Genomic DNA, 19,485 nt, shown 5'->3' on the forward strand with positions numbered 1-19,485 from the left:
AGCTTGTAAAAATGAATGTTTATAGCAGCATTATTCATTATAGCCAAAAGGTACATCAACTGATGAATGGTTAAACAAACATGGTATATCCATGCAATGGGATATTACTCAGTTATAAAGAAGGAATGAAGTTCTGATACATGCCACAACATGGATGAACCTTGCAAACATTATACTAAGTGAAAGAAGCCAGTCATAAAAGACCACATGTTGTATGATTCCATTTAAATGAAATGTCCAGAACAGGTGAATCTGTGGAGAAAGAAAGTGAAATAGTGCTTGCATAAGGCTTTGCAGATGGGGAGATGGGGGGAGATAGCTAAAGGGTACAAGTTTTCTTTTAAAAATGATGAAAATGTTGTAAAATCGACTGTGGTAATTAATGGTTGCACAGATCTGTGACTATACTAAAACCCACTAAGTCATACACTTTATCTTTTTAACTTTTTTGTGGGGGGTAATTAGATTTGTTTATTAACTTTCAGAGGAGGTACTGGGGATTGAACCCAGGGCCTCATGCATGCTAAGCATGCACTTTACCACTTGAGCTATACCCTCCCCCTAGTCATATACTTTAAATGGCCAAATTGTATAATATATGAATTCTATCTCAGTAAAGCTCTTATTTAAAAAAAGAAGTGTCAGTGGGACCTGAAGAAGTAATATTAACCTAAGTTGATTTCCCAAGGGACAGCACCATAGCAGAGAGTCCTGTGGAGATCTTGGGACCCACATAGACCCTAGGACGTGTGTCTCATAAAGTCAGTTGAACTTCTGTGGAGTAAATTAGGGTATGTTGCCTTCTTAGCTGAGAGAGATGTTTGGACAGGACAGAGTAAATGGTAAAGAGTGGAGTGTAGTCAGGATCACACTAAGTCAGACTGCCACCATTGGACTTGCTTGCTGATGAGGAATAGGTGCTATTTGACTACATTTCACTTATCCTTCTTTTTAAAGATAAAGATGAAGATTCCTTTTCTTTGCCTGCCTGCCTGCCTTTGCTCCCCACTTGTTTCACTCATCTCTTTCCTTCTTAAGCCTTATATTACAGAAATATTACTGCAATTTGAGTTTATTGAGGCTTTGTTCCCCCTTTCCTGATTCATTCACCGACCAATTCATCTGATAAACACATGAGGGACTATGCTAGATGCCGCAGATAGAGATGAGTAAGAACTGGTCCCTATTGTTGAGGAACTCATAGTGTAGCATTTCCCCAATGTTCCTCTAAATGCACATTTCTCCTTCTTCATTCCAGGGTACTTTAGACTGGTATGAATCATTAAACAAGAATCCATGTGTTTCTGGAGGTGGTTCTACAGAGTGAACCTCATTCTAATCAAATGGCTGCCAAATACTACCTCCATTTGTTTGATCAAGTTATATGTAGACTCGCCTGTCATGAAAAAATGATGCAAGTTTGACATCCAGCAGCAGGTTAGTAAAGCATGGCACATGCAGATGTGGAATAATATACAGCCATGACAATTATGTTGTAGAACGTATTGTGCAAGATAATTCTAATTATGTAAAAGATATATATGCAAAAAGAAAATAAGGACTGGAAGGATATACATCAAAAAGAGTAGTGGTTATCTCCAGGTATGATAGGTAGGATAAAAGTGATCATTGCTTTCTTCTTTAGACTTTCTATGCTTTCCAAAATTTTTACCGTGAACATTTCTATTTTTGTAATCAGAAAAATATACATATAATTAAAATGAAAGAGCTCTCATGAAGACAGGGATTGAGTTTTTACCTGTCTTATAGTGCTTTCAGCACTTTTAATTAAGAGTGCTTTATAAGTGGTGAATAACAAGTAATAGCATTGTGTACTATGCCATAACTAACAGGGCTGAATATGAGTGTTGAATTGCAGGCCACACTCTTACTCAACACCCTCCCTCTACTCCCCTGTCCCCCATCAGCCCATTCTGTGTTAGAGCCTTTCATCTGTAGTTATACATAGTTAGACATATCAACTGTGGGCACTCTTGGCTTAGTCAAAAAGAAAAAAATATATATTTCTTGTAAGGACATAAAGGCTCCAGGCTGTAAAGACCCAAACCATGTCAGCTGTATTTCTCTTATAATTATAATAGTAACAAGTATCTATTAAACACCTGCTATGTGTCAGGCAAGTATACATCTCACTTCATCCTAACAGCATCCCTATGAGGTATTATTATCTCCAGTATTTCTTTCTAGTCTTTCTTTCTATGCATACAGGTATATAGAATTTCTCTACAAAGTTGTATCATATTTGAACTCCTTTTAAAAAATGTAACATATCAGGAATGTTTTCATGTGTCATTTTTTGGATAGACTTTATTTTTTACAGCAGTTTTAGGTTTGTAGCAAAATAGAGCTGAAAATACAGTTTCTCATATACTCCCTGCCCGCCCTGCCTCCCCCCTGCACAGCCTCCCTTGACTGTCAACATCCCCCACCAGAGTGGAACATTTGTTGCAACTGATGAACCTGCATCATTATCACTCAAAGTCTAGGTAAGAGTTCACTTTTGATACTGTGCAGTCTATGAGTTCTGACAAACATATCATAACATGAATCCACTATTATAGTATCGTACAGAATAGCTCCACTGCCCTAAAAATCCTATGGGCTCTGCCTCAATCATTTTTTTAATGTGGTTGTTAATGACTACATCCATTGTACGAATATAACCAAAACTGATTTGACCAATCCCCTATTCGTACATTTAAATTGTTTTCTTCTCTCTGTTTAAAAGATGAGAAAAATAAGACCTGGTGACTCGACAAGTGATGTATCCAAAGTCAACTGGCTAATAAGCAAGCAGTCGAGATTAGAATCCTGGTCTGTCTCCAGAACCCACACGCATTGCCTCTGAATACACCATCAATCCCCTTTAGATTGTCTCCCCTCGACTTGAAACCAGGCATTCTCCACCGCCAGAGCTGCCAAGGATCCAAGCATGTGTTGAGAAGGGCAGGCAATACAAAGGAACGAGGTGGCCCAACTGCTATGGAACAAATTGAAAATGCAAAAGTAGGTACAGGGGCATAGAAATAAGCAGAAAGTGGGAGATGGGTACACAGAACACTGGTTAAAATAAAGGGGAAGCTGGGTTGCGGAAACCTGAAGGGGAAAAACTCTTGCTTTTATCACTGTACATAGGAGAGAGCAAAGATACCCTCAAGGCCATGGGGGGAGCCAGGAAGGATAAGGTTTCTGGGAAACTGAATGAGACGAGGGAGGATAAAACTCCCGAGGACTATAAGGCTAGGAGAGGCTTAGTGTGGAAGAAAGGCCCAAAGCAAAAAGGCAGGCCAGAGCAGGCACTGGACACCAAACCTACGTGTTCCTAAAAATGTGGCGGGACTCCCTTTCAGCCTGAGCCTCTCCCAGTATCTCAGATACTAAATACTCTCCAGCCCTTAGGGGTTGGAGGAGGGAAGTGGAGAGCGGGGGACTGTAAAGTGCTCTAACTGAGAAAGGATCCTGGCACACATTTTTGAAAGCCACTAGGCCTAATGCTAATGCCCCCTCCCCCTACCCCACTTCTCTAGCTTCAACCCCAGCCACACCCACATGCTAAGGACCATCCAGGAGGGGGAGTGTGTGTGTGCGCGCGTGCGTGCTCGTGCCTAAGAGAGGCTGAGAGACAGAGACGGAGACAAAAAGAGACCCGGAGAGAGAGTGCGCGCCAGAGAGGGAGGGGGGAGAGGGAGAGAGGGACAAGGACAGAAAGAGAGAGGGAGGGAGGGAAACAGAGACAGAGACAGAGACACAGAAAGGAGGAAGGAGAGCTGTCGGCCTCGGTGAGGAAAACTACTGAAGAGAGAACGCTGGGGGCTCCTGCAGGAAGACTCAGGGAGAAGATCCCAGAACTTACCCTAAGACTGTTTAAGGAGTGGGGGAGTGTCTTTGCAGGACCCAGTTTGGGGGTCAGCAGGCAGTAACGGTTGCTGCAAAGGCGTTGTCACTGAGCCAGAGCCATTGAACCCACCCTGGGGGGCTGGAGACCAAGCTTAAGACACCCCACAACTATGAGTCTCAGAATGCTTAGGGGGGCCCGAGGCTGCAGACAAGGGGAGGAGGGGCACGTGAGGGCTGGGTCCCTGCCTCCCCCCACCCTCGGCTGTCACTCATTACCTCAACAGTCGGCCAGGGGGCGGGCCCCGGAGAGGTGGGGTTGGGGGGAGGGTAATCTTGGCAGGCGCCTGCTGCATGGCGTAGGTAGGGACTGGGGAGGGGGGCGGACGCCGGGGGGTTGAACACGAGTGGGAAGCGGAGAGAGACACGGGGAGGGGGAGGGGACCGGGAACCATTTGAATGAGAGGAGGGGATCACGGGTAGAGTGGGCTCCAGGAGGTAGGGCGGGCACGGGTGTGACGGGGGGCCAGACTCTTGAGCCAGGTAAGGGAAGCAGGTGCGTAGATCTGTTTTTTGTGGGTTAGTGTACTCGGCCCTTTGGTGGAAAGGGGGTGCCGCCTTCCCCGGGGGCGGGCTTCCAAGCTCCAGAGGCTATCTTTTCCTCTTCAACTAACGGGGCCCCGGGCGGGGGCTCCAGCTCCAGCTCCAGTGCTTGTGTTCCACTCCGCAATTTCCAGGCGTCCACTGGGCTGGGAGTCTCGCGCCGGGGGCCGGCGCTGTCTCGCGAGCCCCCTCCTTGAGCCAGCCAATGGGGTTGGTTGCTGGCGCCGCCCGCCCGCCTGGTGCAGAGCGCTGGGCGCTGTGAGCGGCGCTGCCATTTAAAGGGGCCGCGACCCCTGTCCCGGCTGCTAGGGAGGGAGGTGGAGAAGGAGCGCGGGGCCGTCGCTGTCTGCAGTTCTAGGCTTGTAGCCGTTACACTAACCCTGCCGCAGGTAGGGGTCGGGCCTTATCAAGCCGAACCGAACCTGCAGGCGGGATCTCGCAGTAGCCGGGAGGGGGGTCTAAGGAGAAATCGTAGCTCCAAAATGTCTTCCTGTAAATGCCTAAGGTGGGGGGTGGGCAACAGGAGAAGGAGGACTGGGGGAGCAATAGGAAAGGGGGACGGGGGCTGAGGAAGTGGGCGACCCTGAAAGGTAACTGGGGGGGGAGGGGTTAAGAAGGGCAGTTTGTGGGGGCGAGGGAAGGGCTGAGGGAGGACCATGCTACGCGGGGAGGGGGGGTGGGGCCAGACAGGGTGGGTAAAGACCGGGGAGCTGGGGGGCTCTAGAAGAGAGGGAAGGGGAGAGAAACTGAGATCGCGGGGGCGGGAAAGGCTCCCGGTGGCAGCGGCCCTAGGAGACTCCAAGGGGGCGGTCAGCTCGAGTTGGGGGGGCTAAAGGGGAGGGGGGGAGGGGAATTGGGAGTTGCAATGGGGTGGTGGGGGGTAGGCGGGCGGGTGGAACGATGGACTGCCTGGCGAGTGTGGGCACAGGGCCAGGGCGGGGAACGCCTCTCCCCACAGGGGGCGCTGTATGTGGGGGGGGGGGAGTGGTCATTTGGACTAGAGCCTGTGGAAATGCTTGTCGGTTGTGGTGGGGGCGATTCAGGAGAAATCCAAGTGGATAATGGGGTGTGTCCCAGAACCTGTATGAGAAGGAATTCTGGCAAAGACCACCTCTTCTGCCCCCTCTTCTACCCCTCATCTACAGCACATACCCAGTCATCCTCATGGACCCCAGTGATTTCCCCAGTCCGTTTGACCCATTGACCCTGCCAGAGAAGCCCCTGGCTGGAGACCTTCCAGTAGACATGGAATTTGGAGAGGATCTACTGGAATCCCAGACTGCCCCAACTAGAGGATGGGCCCCCCCTGGCCCTTCTCCATCCTCAGGAGCCCTGGACCTGCTTGATACCCCTGCTGGCCTGGAAAAAGACCCTGGAGTCCTGGATGGAGCCACTGAGCTGCTGGGGCTGGGGGGGCTGCTCTATAAAGCCCCCTCTCCCCCAGAGGTGGACCATGGTCCCGAGGGGGCCCTTGCATGGGATGCAGATCAGACCCTAGAGCCTGGACCAGGGGGCCAGACCCCTGAGGTGGTGCCACCTGACCCAGGGGCTGGGGCAAATCCCTCTTCACCGGAGGGCCTACTAGAGCCTTTGGCTCCAGATTCTCCAATAACCCTGCAGTCCCCACATATTGAAGAGGAGGAGACCACCTCCATAGCTACAGGGAGAAGGGGCTCCCCTGGGCAGGAGGAGGAGCTTCCCCAAGGGCAGCCACAGAGCCCAAATGGCCCCCCCAGCCCTTCGGTGGGAGAAACTCTGGGGGATGGAATCAACAGTTCTCAGACCAAACCTGGGGGCCCCAGCCCCCCTGCACACCCTTCCTTGCCAGGTAGGTTGCCTAATCAGCTGGAAAGTCAAGGCTGGGGAGAGGGTAGGGGTAAGGAGGGTGGCTGTGTGTTTGGGGAAGAAGTGGGGGAGTGGAGAGATAAGAGTAGTGTCGTGTATGGAGGAGCTGGGGGTTTGGAAAGGAGAAGTGGGGGGGTGAAGAAGATTAAGGAAAGGAGGGTGGGGGGAGCTCAGTGGCTATGGGGGAGGACTGGGGTGGGTTGGGAAGAGTGGATTTGGCGGGAGAGGTTCCCTTCTTGCCCCAGTGGGCTTTTGGTACCAGGGTCCTTCCTTCAGGATTTGGGGAGGACACCAGGCTTCTTGGTTCTAAGATCTTTCCAGCTGTTTCGTTCTAGATGAGAGTGGGGTTTCTGGGTTCAATGGATGATAAGTAGGTTCTGGAGCCATCAAGTGCATAGTGATTTCAGAGGAATGGTAAACATGCAGGGCCTAGGATTGTGTCTCCGATAGAGGAGGGCCAGCCTAGACCTGAGAGGCTCTGGTTTCTCCCCAGTTCTGCCTAGTGGTGTGTCTCTCCCAGGCTGTGATCAGGGTCTTAGGGCTTATATAACCACCTGAGTCCAGGGGAACCTACCCATACGCTAATACTTCCTTTTCCCCTTGCTACCTTTGGGTGGTTGCATTTGTTTCTGTTGGTAAACTAAATTCTTGATGAAAGGTGTGTTACCTGTGTTCCCTTACCTCCCAGCGATTGGGACAGAGAGCTGGTGGGAAGGTAGGATTTTTTTTCACGGAGAATAGCTGCACCCCCCCTACTTAGTGCAGAGCTCGAGGTAACCCTGAGAGGGGCCCCAAGAAGCCACAGGCACTTGAGTTTTCCCTTTCAGTTTTGAGTAAGTTCTTCCCTAGGAATGGAGGCGGGGGTTGGGCCAGGGAGGGGGTGGTGAGGGCAGGCTCAAGCTTTAGGCTGCTTTCTGCTTCCTTTGCAGGAGATGGCCTGACTGGGAAGGCGAGTGAGAAGCCGCCTGAGAGGGTGAGGGGGGGAGGGGATTGGAAGGAGTCTGGTTCCCCCTATAGCTCTGGGAAGGACAGACCCTTCATTTTCCCTCGCAGATGTTGTTCTGTGGAGGGTGTGTGTGAGGAGAGTTAGGAGGAGGGAGGGAGTGCTTGTGTCTACTGCTTCTTAAGGAGAAAGTCCAGCCTCCTTTTCTCCCCTCCTCCTTAAGGGCTGGGCCAGGGGTCCCTCCCCTCCCCCTCCCATCTCTGTACCCCCCTCAAACCCTGTAGTAGTGCAGCTGGCCTTTTAGCCTGCCCCTGGTGTCAGCTTTCCTCCCTCCCCGTGTTTCCAAGGTGCAGAAGAGAAGCGAGCGCGTTAGAAGAGTAGAGCCTCCCAAACCCGAGGTTGTGGATTCCACTGAGAGCAGTGAGTAGGACCTGAGGATGTGTGACGGTGCGGGATGTGGTGGGCCACAGGTCTCCTGCCTCCTGAATTGTGAAATGCCTATCTCTGCTGTGGGTTGGCATGGGAATCCCGGGCAGTGGGGGAAATTGAAAACAAGCAGTGAGAATGGAGTTTCCTGTTTCAGTTCTGCCATCCCTGTCCCCCAAATCTTCTCACTTGGGTCCCACCCTGCCCCTCCCTGGGAGGTTACAGAGTAACGAAGGGAGAGTGACACTGGTGGCTGGAGATACCAATGTAATGGGGGGGCGAGGTGTAAAGCCAGGAACCACAGGGATTGGGATCCCAGGATCAGCTGATCTACCTGTTGGTCAGGTGATGACCAGAGGCCCGGTCCCTCAGCCTTTCTCCCTGCCCCCCCCCCCACTCCCTCAGTTCCAGTGTCAGATGAGGATTCGGATGCCATGGTAGATGACCCCAATGATGAGGACTTTGTGCCATTTCGGCCCCGGCGCTCTCCTCGCATGTCCCTACGCTCGAGTGTGGCACAGAGGGCTGGGCGTTCCTCGGTTGGCACCAAGATGACGTGTGCCCATTGCCGGACACCGCTGCAGAAGGGCCAGACGGCCTACCAGCGCAAGGGGCTGCCGCAGCTCTTCTGCTCCTCATCCTGCCTCACCACTTTCTCCAAGAAGCCCTCCGGCAAAAAGACTTGTACCTTCTGCAAGAAGTACGTGAGGATTCGTTCAAGGGTGTGGGGAGGGCAGGGATCAGGCTGGGAATGATGGCTGAGATGGAGACTCTGTTGGCCAGAGCCTAGCAGAGTGGAACTGGGAGAGGGGGCCAGTTTAAGGAAGGGGTCCAAGAGTACTTTGGTTCTGGAGTCGTTGATCCTAGAGGAGGGGTGGAGGCTGATGAAGTGAGGGGTGGGAACGAGTGAATGCACCAACCTGTGCCCCCTTCCAGGGAGATCTGGAACACCAAGGACTCGGTGGTGGCACAGACTGGCTCAGGAGGCTCCTTCCACGAGTTCTGCACGTCTGTCTGTCTCTCCCTGTATGAGGCCCAGCAGCAGCGCCCACTCCCCCAGTCTGGGGATCCCGCTGATGCAACCCGCTGCAGTATATGCCAGAAGACGGGAGAGGTGAGGAAGCTCAATGGGGGCTGCTTTACAGAGCCTGGCCAGCCCTGAGCGGCCCCTGCAATCCTGGGGCTGCAGGGGCCAGGCCCTGTGGAAGAGGGGAGTGGGGAGGGGAGGCAGCTATCGTGAGGGAGCGGATCCAAGGATAGAGCTTCTCCAGGATGTGTGCAGCTGGCCTTCCTTGCCTCCCAGGACCTCACCATCAAGTCGGCAGCCCGATGTGCAGGTTGGGGGGTCCCTGGGCCCACCGCCTGCTGTGAAGGTCTAGGGTGAGGTGGGGTGGGCTGTCCTCGCACTGGGTGGGTGGTGGTGGCCAGGCCCTAGCTCAGGGTGTGTGCGTGTGTGTGTGTGTGGCAGGTCCTGCACGAGGTCAGCAATGGCAGCGTGGTGCACCGGCTCTGCAGCGATTCTTGCTTCTCCAAATTCCGGGCCAACAAGGGACTGAAAACCAACTGTTGTGACCAGTGCGGCGCTTACATCTACACCAAGACCGGGAGCCCTGGCCCCGAGCTCCTCTTCCACGAGGGCCAACAAAAGCGGTTCTGCAACACAACCTGCTTGGGGGCGTACAAGAAGGTGGGGCCGAGGGAGTAGTGCATTAGAGGGCTGTGGAAGGGGGTGCGGTTCTTGGGTGATAAATAAAGGTGCCTGATGGGTCGAGGGCTGGGATAAATAAAACAAATAAAGGGGGTTTCCATTGTATCTGTTATGTTTTATTTTTGAAGCTGGCTGGTGGATATACACAGGTCTTTGTTATATCATCATCTATACTTTTTTTTTGTATGCCTGAAATATTTCATGTTTTAAAAATTTAAAAAATAAAAGTGAAGGGACAAATCCAGCCTCAGCCTCTCCTTCCCCATCCTCACAGAAAAACACACGGGTGTACCCATGTGTCTGGTGCAAGACCCTGTGTAAGAACTTTGAGATGCTATCCCATGTGGACCGTAATGGCAAGACCAGCTTGTTCTGTTCCCTGTGCTGTACCACCTCTTACAAAGTGAAGCAGGCAGGGCTCACTGGTAGGTGCAAAGCCCTCTTCTCTGAGACCCCTGCTGGCCTTCCTCCTACCTCCCGTACTCCCTTCTTCTAAAGTAACCCCTGCTGCCCGACTTCGGCCCCAACCACATCTTCCCGTGGATTTCCTGTTCCGTCTCTGCACTGCCTTACACTTTCTGTGTGCTCTCTCTGTCTCTCTGTCTCTCTCTCTTTCTCTCTCTCTCTTCCGCTCTCTCCTTTTCTCTCTATGCCCCAGGCCCTCCCCGACCCTGCAGCTTCTGCCGCCGCAGCCTCTCTGACCCCTGTTACTACAACAAGGTTGATCGCACAGTCTACCAATTCTGCAGCCCCAGCTGCTGGACCAAGTTCCAGGTACTCCAGACCCTGGACCAGGGATAAAGGGTGTGGCAGCATAGAGAGGGTATGAGAACTGGGGTAGATAGGCCTGGGCAGAGCAAAGAATGAGCCTGACTTCCCCTCCCCCCACCCTGCCCACCACGCACATCTCGCCCCTTCCCTTACTTGTCTTCCTTCCCTCCAGCGCACAAGCCCCGAGGGGGGCATTCACCTGAGCTGTCACTACTGCCACAGCCTCTTCAGTGGCAAGCCTGAGGTCTTGGACTGGCAGGTAAGATCCCCACCCCCACCCACATCTTGCCACGCGACCAGACTTTGGTCTGAAGGGGCCCTTCCACTTGGCTCTTGTCAGGTCCAGATGTCACAGCCCTGTCCTCCCCGCCCTGTGCCCCCATCCCAGGACCAGGTGTTCCAGTTCTGCTGCCGTGATTGCTGTGAGGACTTCAAGCGCCTGCGGGGTGTGGTGTCCCAGTGTGAGCATTGCCGGCAGGAGAAACTCCTCCATGAGAAACTCCGATTCAGTGGGGTGGAGAAAAGCTTCTGCAGCGAAGGTAAGGAGATGGGGAAGGGGCAGAGGGCTGGGGAGAATGGTGGATTAAGGAGGAGGGCTTGGAATGTGGTCCGTGGGGCAAGGGCCTTCTACTCGGGATGCTCTACCCTGTCCATCCTAAGGCTTTGGGCATGAGAGGCTGTTAGAGGTTTCCGGTGTACTGTCTTGAAAAGGTTGGGTCTCGCAGCCCTGGAGATCTCTGTGTCTCTGGACTCTTCCCGCTCACCCTCTTCCCAGGCTGCGTGCTGCTGTACAAACAGGACTTCACTAAGAAGCTGGGACTGTGCTGCATCACTTGTACTTACTGCTCCCAGACGTGCCAGCGCGGAGTCACTGAGCAGCTGGACGGCAGCACCTGGGACTTCTGCAGCGAGGACTGTAAGAGCAAGTACCTGCTGTGGTACTGCAAGGTAAGGGGGGCAGTGCATTAGAGAGGAGGGAGAGGGCAGCAGGGAGCGAGGGCTGTTGTGCCGCAATCAGGGTGTGGACCGATCTCCAGGGAGGGGGCTCCAGGTGGCCCAGCCTCTGAGGGGAGTAGCACGTCCCATCCCAGGGCAAAGGGCTCAGCACATTTGAGGGAGGCAGGTCTGACCATCTTGTCGACACCCTCAGGCTGCCCGGTGCCATGCCTGTAAGCGCCAGGGGAAGCTGCTGGAGACCATCCACTGGCGCGGGCAGATCCGTCATTTCTGCAACCAACAGTGTCTGCTGCGCTTCTATAGCCAGCAGAACCAACCCAACCTGGATACCCAGAGTGGGCCTGAGAGCCTCCTGAACAGTGAGTCCTGGGCAGGGGGCACCCTTTGTTAGGACTGGCCTCGACACTTCTAATCCTGGGCCCAGCCCCTCTCCTGCTTTCTTCCTCTCCTGCTTTCCCCTCATCCCTGGCCAGAACTCCTGGTACCGTGTCCTCTTTTAGCTTCTGGACTGTGCACGTACTAGAGGAGTCTCCTTTAAGGATTTTTAGAGTTAGAGCCTATTGATTTGCTGTAAGGGGTATATTTTAGGGAATGAGTACCTACCCCAGGGAGGGTGGAGCATATAGGGCTGTGGTTTCGTTTTCAGAGAGAAGGAAGTGTCAGCAGAAGCTCTACCTTTAGTGAGAGTGAAGATTGGTGTCATTTCCAGAACGTTACCCTGGCCCCTCCGCACTCCAGGGTTACCAAACTCCTGAGGGCCATCTCAGTGGAAGATTTCAAATTATGGATCATTGGGGAAACAACACTAATCTTCATCCTTCTTGGCAGCTAGGAAACAAAGAGTCTTGTTGGCCACTGGTGCTGGGACCTAGAGAAGACTAGACCTGGGTGGTGTGGAGGGAAAAATTCTAGAACTCTATTTACATTTGGTGTTCCTCTTAATGAGGATCTCCTGGAACTGGGGTCGGGAAAACAGAGCTGATTCCTCAGATGAGCAGGTGAGAGCATTCGTTTGTTTTGATCTACAGGTCAATCTTCTGAGGCAAAGCCCCAGACACCCTCTCAAACCAAAGTGGAGAACAGCAACACCGTGAAGACTGCAGAGGAAAATGGGAATCTGGGCAAGGTCAGGGCAAAAGCTAGCGGGGAGGATGGGCTTGGAGGAGGGTGCCCTCGTTGGTGGCACTCATGTTCCTTTGTCTCTGCAGATCCCTGTGAAGACCCGCTCAGCCCCTGCTACTCCCACCCCTCCTCCACCCCCACCGCCCCCAGCAACACCCCGCAAAAACAAAGCCGCCATGTGTAAGCCACTGATGCAGAATCGGGGGGTCTCCTGCAAGGTGGAGATGAAGTCCAAAGGGAGTCAGACAGGTGAGTGGGGGTACCTGGATGCACCGGGCTGTATTCCCTAGTCTTAGTCCTACAGCTCTGTGCCTGGGAGCTGGACGAGGAGGTTTCTTGAGGTGGCTGAAGTGTCCCACATATTGTTGTTCTAGAATCCCAGAGTTATATCTCAACATCTGGTTCAAGGGCAGTTTTGGGACACTGAGCATGTGTTAGCACTTTTGGGGGTGACAGACAAGCATCAGGTCCTGGGTCGGATGTGACCCGTTCAGCAGAGGCTCTGAGAAGACCCCTTTCTTGTCAGCAGAAGAGTGGAAGCCGCAGGTGATCGTGTTGCCCATCCCAGTGCCCATCTTTGTGCCAGTGCCTATGCATCTGTACTGCCAGAAAGTCCCGGTGCCTTTCTCCATGCCTATCCCCGTAAGTTTCCCCGCCCTTCCTGGAGGGGCCCTCTGTTACCCTCCTAGGCTGGGGGCCTGCCCCTCCACCTCCCTCCCACCAGCCATCCCTCTCATCCACTGGTGTGGTTCTTGGCGCTTAGTTGGGATTTGTTCTTCCAGGTACCTGTGCCCATGTTCCTGCCCACTACCTTGGAGAGCACAGACAAGATTGTGGAGACTATTGAGGAGCTGAAGGTGAAGATCCCTTCCAACCCCTTGGAGGCTGACATCCTGGCTATGGCAGAAATGATCGCAGAGGCTGAGGAGTTAGACAAGGCCTCGTCTGACCTTTGTGGTATGCCATGGAAGGTGGTGATGAGGGAGGCGGGGTACTCCCAGCCTGCCTCTGCTTAAGGGGCTGGAGAGTGGTGATCTCTGAGCCTGGCGGAAGCGGGGAATAGTTGGGATCAGCCCCTGAAAGCCTGTGAAGGCACCAGGCAAGAGCTGCAGGGACTAAGCCAGCCTCTCTGCCTCCCAGATCTGGTGAGCAACCAGAGTGCAGAGGGACTTCTGGAAGACTGTGACCTGTTCGGGCCAGCTCGGGATGACGTCCTGGCCATGGCTGTCAAGATGGCCAACGTGTTAGATGAGCCTGGGCAAGACTTGGAGGCCGACTTCCCCAAGAGTGAGTAGGATGCACAGCGTGCCCACTGAGTACAGTACCATCAGGAAAGGAGTATTGCTTGTGACCCCGAGTGTGACCCTGAACAGAAGACTCTCCCAGAAAGCAGTGCCAGAAATACCGGGACAGGTGTACTCTTCTACACTTGAGTCTTGGTTTTTATTTATTTACCTTTTTTATTGAAGTAGAGTCAGTTTACAATATTGTGTCAATTTCTGGTGTACAGCACAATGCTTCAATCATATAGGAACATACATATATTTGTTTTCATATTCTTTTTCACCATAGGTTACTACAAGATATTGAATATAGATCCCTGTGCTATAAGTATAAACTTATTGTTTATGAGTCTTGCTTTTTTTAATCGTGGCAAAACACATAAAATAAGATGGACCGTCTTAACCATGTCTAAGCGTGCAGCTCAGCAGTGTCAGGAATATCCCCATTGTTGTCAGTTGTGTGCCTGTGCCTCTGAGCACATTCCCAGTGTATAGCTCTGCCGACTCCTAGTGAGTAGGATGAAGCTGTCTGGGAGGCTCCTCTCGAGTCTCCTGGGCAAGTAGCAGGGGTTGGGTGGGAGGACCACAGTGTTGAGGGCTTCAGAAATTGATGTCTTCTTCATTTCCCCTCTAACAGATCCTTTGGACATTAACCCCAGTGTAGACTTCCTCTTTGACTGTGGCCTGGTCGGGCCAGAGGACGTGTCTACTGAACAAGACCTTCCCCGAACTATGAGGAAGGTGAGGGCTGGGGCTGCTGTATCCACGGAAGAGGGATGGAGGCTCAAAGGGCGGGTGGGGGTGGGTGGCTTTTGTAGCCAAGTAGGCAGCCTGAATTTGGCCTTCTTGAGCCTCCTTTCTCCACCACCGTGAGTGCTAAGATGCAGCCAAACTCTGTTCTCTCACCAGTTCATCAGAGGTCATCAGAGATGTTGCTGGGGCTCTATGCTCTGGAAGCTGGCTATGTTCTTCCATCAGTCCCTGTCCCCTGATGGCGGACACTGAGCTGACTAGCTTCCATGGTGCCCCTGGCCTTACCCCTGCTACCTTTCTCTCACCCACCTGCTCCTTTCTCTTCCCCTCTAGGGTCAAAAGCGGCTCGTGCTTTCAGAGAGCTGTTCCCGGGACTCCATGAGCAGCCAGCCTAGCTGTACTGGACTCAACTATTCCTACGGTGTCAATGCTTGGAAGTGCTGGGTGCAGTCAAAATATGCCAATGGAGAAACCAGCAAGGGTGATGAGCTGCGCTTTGGCCGTAAGTACCCAGGGGAGGTGGAGGGGAAGGGGAGAAGGGGCAGAGCTGTGATTCAGCTCAAGATGTCTATGAGTGATCAGGCTGTGATCAGTTAAGGGTAACCTGTGAAGATGGGGAGAACTTGCAGAATCAGGGGAAATGCTGTCTAGGTTTCCAGGCTGAAGACTCTTTGTAATCAGTGGGTTTGTTCTGGAGCTGGATGTGACTAAGGGATGAAGGGATTAATGGTGGAGCTAAATGAAATTCTCCATGTGGACTTGTCTTAATCCCATCCACCTCAACTGTATATCACTGCAGCCAAACCTATGCGTATCAAAGAGGATATTCTGGCCTGTTCAGCTGCTGAGCTCAACTATGGTCTGGCCCAGTTTGTGAGAGAAATCACTCGACCCAACGGTGAACGATACGAACCTGACAGTATCTACTATCTGTGTCTTGGCATCCAACAGGTACCCCTCGCCCCCTGCCTCACTGGCCATCACTCAACACAGCACACAGGGTCCCCTCAGAAATAATTCCATCCCACTCCCTATTCCTCAGCTTGAGGTTCCTACCCTGTTCCTACCCTGAACAGGCAGCTTGCCTTTCAGCTCCAGCTCCAGACAGGACAAGATATGGGCAATACGCTTCTAAAATCAAAGGCTGCATTCCAGGGCTGTTGGCCAAGGAGCTGTCTTCATTGCTCTCCGAGTCCCCTTTGTCACCCTCAAACCCACTCTAGGAGGGGAGGGATGGGCAGAGCTTGGTTCCCTGAATGGTGGTAAGGTTTAGTTCCCACTAGGAGAGGCCAGTCATGCATTAGCTGACAAGAGAGTCTGGGCTTGTGAAGAAGCAGCTGTGACCCATCTCCTCCAAACTCCCTCCTCTTCCAGCAAGGCCTCGGTACCACGGAGCTGTAGGTATCCCTGGGGGAAAGCACTCTGGCTTACTCAGTCAAGCAACTGTTTCCCATTGTCTCCTAATTGTCAAGGTCACTGTGCCTGGGGCCTTCGGCCTCTTGGTCTTTCGTCTGGGGCCTGGAGTCTAGCTCTATGTATGTCTGTTTTTCTTTTTCCAGTACTTGTTGGAAAATAACCGAATGGTGAACATTTTCACGGACCTTTACTACCTGACTTTCGTTCAAGAACTCAACAAGTCTCTGAGTACCTGGCAACCCACACTCCTCCCCAACAGTAAGGGACTGGGACTTAGCGACCCCTACACCCTTCCCTCCTTTCCTCCAAGTCCCAGGACATCTGGGCTGCCACTCTTCACAAAGGGTCTGAGGGCAAAAGAGTGTAGTTGGGTGCCTCAGGGTTTAGAGCTCTAGCAGCTGAGCCCTTGTACTTGAACTTGGGGAGGGGATAAAGAGTTAGATCTGAAGAGCTATCTCTGGGCCCCCAAAAAGTGACCAGGGTTTGAGTGGTAAGTGAAGAAAGAAAAGAAAAAGCTGTGGGACTCCTCAAGGTCTCCATCAACCTGCTGGTAAACTTGAGGATGGTGAGCGAAGCTCCAAATGCAGGTGGAAACTGTAGAGAAACATCTGTCCTCCTGTGCAGTGTAGTGGGGTTTCGGGGTTTCACACACAGTGGTCCCTTACAAATGAGTCTGGTGTGCTCAGTGCTTGTGAACAGGGCATCTGGGAGCAGAAGTGGTCGGGTTTGGGTGGTCTATCCCTCCTGACCAGCCTCTCCTCTTTGCCCGTTGCAGATACGGTGTTCTCCCGAGTGGAGGAAGAACACCTTTGGGAGTGTAAGCAGCTGGGCGTCTACTCACCCTTCGTTCTTCTCAACACCCTCATGTTCTTCAACACTAAGTTTTTTGGACTGCAGACAGCTGAGGAACACATGCAGCTCTCCTTCACCAATGTGGTGCGGCAGTCCCGCAAGTGTACCACCCCTCGGGGCACCACCAAGGTGGTGAGCATCCGCTATTATGCACCAGTCCGCCAGCGGAAAGGGCGAGGTACGAGGCTGCCCCCTCTGTGGCTTTCTCTACTTCTCTACTTTCCCCTTCCATGCCCCACCATGCCACCAGTTTGGCCCTCTCCATTGCCACTAGCTTCCCTATCGTTCCGTTCCTGAGTTTATAGAAAAGATCAAAACAGCCAGTCCTTCAATCTGATGGATACTGGCTATTGCATCAACAGGAGATCACTCAGCTGCCCATTTCCTGCTCTTCCTCATTTCAGAACAATTTCCTTGCTCGCCTGCTTTTCTGGGGAGTGGTGGACAGGTGGAAAGCTGTTGGGTGTGGTTGGCTGTGGGGGAGAGTTGAAAGGAGTGAATGACAGGCTTTCTATGGCTCTTTACTGGTGGATGTAACTGCAACAGCACCTTGGTTTCCATTCTGGCCCTGGAATCAGTTCCCAAGGTCCCTTCCAGACCTGAGCCTCCACCAGGACTAACGTGCTGGGGGCTGGGGCCATCGCTATTTATCCCTGAAGGTGAGCCCAATCTTGCAGTAGGGTCCATTTTGTCAATTTGAACATGTAACTTCTGAGACCACCTCTTCAGGAAATCAACATGGGGAAGATGCTAGAGAGAACCTAGCCTTGAGAACCAGGGTACACTGCAGAGCAACACCCTACGGAATGTTTGGTTGGTGCGGACAGACTGACTGACTCTTCTACCTGTTTCTTCATGGGGACTGCATTTTGTGTCCCGAGGCCTTACCCCCACCCTCATGCCCTGCATTGTGCTCTTGGAGGAGTCTCGACGAGACTGCACTTTTAATGAGTCTGGGTCACTTGCCTCCGCTACAGACACAGGTCCTGGGAAACGGAAGAGAGAAGATGAAGCCCCCATCTTAGAGCAGCGCGAGAACCGCATGAATCCCCTCCGCTGCCCTGTCAAGTTCTATGAATTCTATCTCTCAAAATGGTGAGTTGGCAGGCTTGCAGGAATGCCGTTTGCATGGGGACCCACAGGCTCTACTTTGCCCAGGTACTGATATCTGTCCTTCCACCTTCTGCCCACCCCCGACCACCACCACCATTGCAGTCCCGAAAGCCTCCGGACTCGCAATGATGTGTTCTACCTGCAACCTGAGCGGTCCTGCATCGCCGAGTCCCCTCTCTGGTATTCTGTGATCCCCATGGACCGCAGCATGTTGGAGAGCATGCTCAATCGCATCCTGGCTGTGCGTGAGATTTATGAGGAGCTGGCTCGTCCCGGGGAGGAAGATCTGGACTGAGCCCATGTGCTGTCCGTATCCATCTTTCACACCAATGTCTGTCCCGTGGCCGCGTCCCACAGGGCACCTGGCCCTGGAACCAATGCTCCTCATCCTGAAGGGCCCTGACTGCCCTTTTCTACTCATCCATTCCCTGCCTTCCCTAGGAATCCCCGGCTTTTACCTTTTCCCAAACCACTTGACAACCACGGGGCCCCAGTCCTTTGGACTCAGGGACTGGTCTCCCAGTGATGGGCAAAAACCAGCTAGGCCATTTTCTTCATGTTGCAGAGTCAATCCCCTCTCCTGGGGCCAGACTCTGGGTGGAGTGTTAATAGCTCTGGTGATCCTATTGGCTTTGGGTTTTCTGACCTGTCTCACATAGGTAAAGGCCCTTGTTCCTAGGTTTGGCCAAGGGAAGAACCCAGCTGCCTTCTCTGCCCCTTGCCCACTCCCTTCTCTACTCTTCCCTGGTACCACTCTGAAGGGTCTGGGATGAAAGATTCAAAAGAAACTATGAAAGTAATGAGGGGACCATTTACCTAAAATACAGAGCTTAGACACTCTTCCCCTCCCAAGAGATAACTGGTTGTTGGAACCCCCTCGCCACCTTGTTCCCCCTGCCCCGCAAGCACCAGCCCTCGGTGCTGCAATGAAAATATCTTCCAAATGCTTTCTTTTCCTCAAAGGCAGAGAATGACTCTAAGTACGGGGAGCAGACTCCTGTCCCCTTGGTTTTTGTGTTTGTCTCTCTCTGCCATCTTAGGTTGGCATGAGCCATGGTGTCAACATGCTTAGCCCCCTTCTGTAACTGCCTCCCTTTAGTTCAGTGGACGGAGTTCCCAAGGCAAAAACTACCTTCTGACTCGGGTTGGGGCTGGGTTCCCCACTCTTGTTCTTCCCCCATCATAAGAGCCAGGCCAAGCCTGTGGGGGGCCCTGGGTCATGCAGGATGGGAATCTGTGGTCAAAGGATAGGTGAGGAGCTGTGGGCATGGGTCCTGCTCCCACTGCCTCCATCTTCTCCCTGCCCCATCTTGCCTCTGTAGTTCCAGAAAACTCTTAGCATCTGGCAAAGGGGGTACCCAGTTCTTTCCCTGTTGGCTTTGCTGTTCCCCAGCCTCCTTTTTGTGTTTTTATAACTGTCACCAGTTTAGCCACTGTTTAAATTGTATATATTGTTCTGAGGCGCCTGGCCTGTCCCTTCAGTGAGCCATGCCCGCCCTTGTGTTGTAGTGAGAAGCTGTTGTCACGACTAACCTTCTGTCTCTGGAATTGTTTGTTTCAAATAAAGAGTTAAAATTGTCTTTTGCCTTCTCTGGGGGAGGGAGAGCAGTGTTTGGAGGGGTGAGGGAGATAGAAGAGCAGTGCCAGACAACTTCACATCTCTCAGGGTGTAAAGAAGTGAGGTGTCCCACCTCAGTTTGCCAATCATTTCTGCCCACCTCACTGAATGAATCCACTGGGAATAGGGTCCTTGTTATAACCAGTTTCCAAACACTTAAGGGAAAACATTTATTCAACAGCTGTCTGTGAAGGACCTACTGTGTTTAAGGACCTATATG

General features: G+C 52.5%; 1 protein-coding gene across 4 annotated transcripts; it reads left to right on the plus strand.

The window, feature by feature from the left end:
- The first annotated feature begins 1,300 nt into the window (after nucleotides 1-1,300).
- ZMYM3 (zinc finger MYM-type containing 3) lies at nucleotides 1,301-19,225 on the plus strand. 4 transcript variants are annotated; one of them, XM_064483054.1, is made up of 27 exons: nucleotides 1,301-1,437; nucleotides 2,424-2,507; nucleotides 2,750-3,027; nucleotides 5,604-6,286; nucleotides 7,233-7,276; nucleotides 7,594-7,666; nucleotides 8,078-8,372; nucleotides 8,609-8,786; nucleotides 9,141-9,359; nucleotides 9,655-9,805; nucleotides 10,039-10,154; nucleotides 10,324-10,410; nucleotides 10,540-10,690; nucleotides 10,927-11,099; nucleotides 11,302-11,467; nucleotides 12,137-12,234; nucleotides 12,317-12,479; nucleotides 12,760-12,872; nucleotides 13,013-13,187; nucleotides 13,371-13,517; nucleotides 14,151-14,254; nucleotides 14,600-14,768; nucleotides 15,066-15,217; nucleotides 15,826-15,940; nucleotides 16,458-16,712; nucleotides 17,512-17,629; nucleotides 17,750-19,225. In XM_064483054.1, the coding sequence occupies exons 3-27, from the start codon at nucleotides 3,020-3,022 to the stop codon at nucleotides 17,940-17,942; spliced, it is 4,146 nt and encodes a 1,381-aa protein (XP_064339124.1). In that variant the 5' UTR covers nucleotides 1,301-1,437; nucleotides 2,424-2,507; nucleotides 2,750-3,019; the 3' UTR covers nucleotides 17,943-19,225. The 4 variants fall into 4 exon arrangements, with proteins under 4 accessions (XP_064339124.1, XP_064339127.1, XP_064339126.1 ...); XM_064483057.1 differs by lacking the exons at nucleotides 1,301-1,437; nucleotides 2,424-2,507; nucleotides 2,750-3,027 and adding an exon at nucleotides 3,697-3,800; XM_064483056.1 differs by lacking the exons at nucleotides 1,301-1,437; nucleotides 2,424-2,507; nucleotides 2,750-3,027 and adding an exon at nucleotides 4,162-4,218.
- The last annotated feature ends 260 nt before the right edge of the window (nucleotides 19,226-19,485 follow it).

This window comes from Camelus dromedarius, chromosome X, assembly GCF_036321535.1.
Source record: "Camelus dromedarius isolate mCamDro1 chromosome X, mCamDro1.pat, whole genome shotgun sequence".
NCBI lineage: Eukaryota > Metazoa > Chordata > Mammalia > Artiodactyla > Camelidae > Camelus > Camelus dromedarius.

Coding starts and splice junctions, on each gene's coding strand:
- ZMYM3 (XM_064483054.1), top strand. Junction 10,155..10,323: donor GCTGCTGGACCAAGTTCCAG/GTACTCCAGACC, acceptor CCTTCCCTCCAG/CGCACAAGCCCCGAGGGGGG. Junction 11,100..11,301: donor ACCTGCTGTGGTACTGCAAG/GTAAGGGGGGCA, acceptor CGACACCCTCAG/GCTGCCCGGTGCCATGCCTG.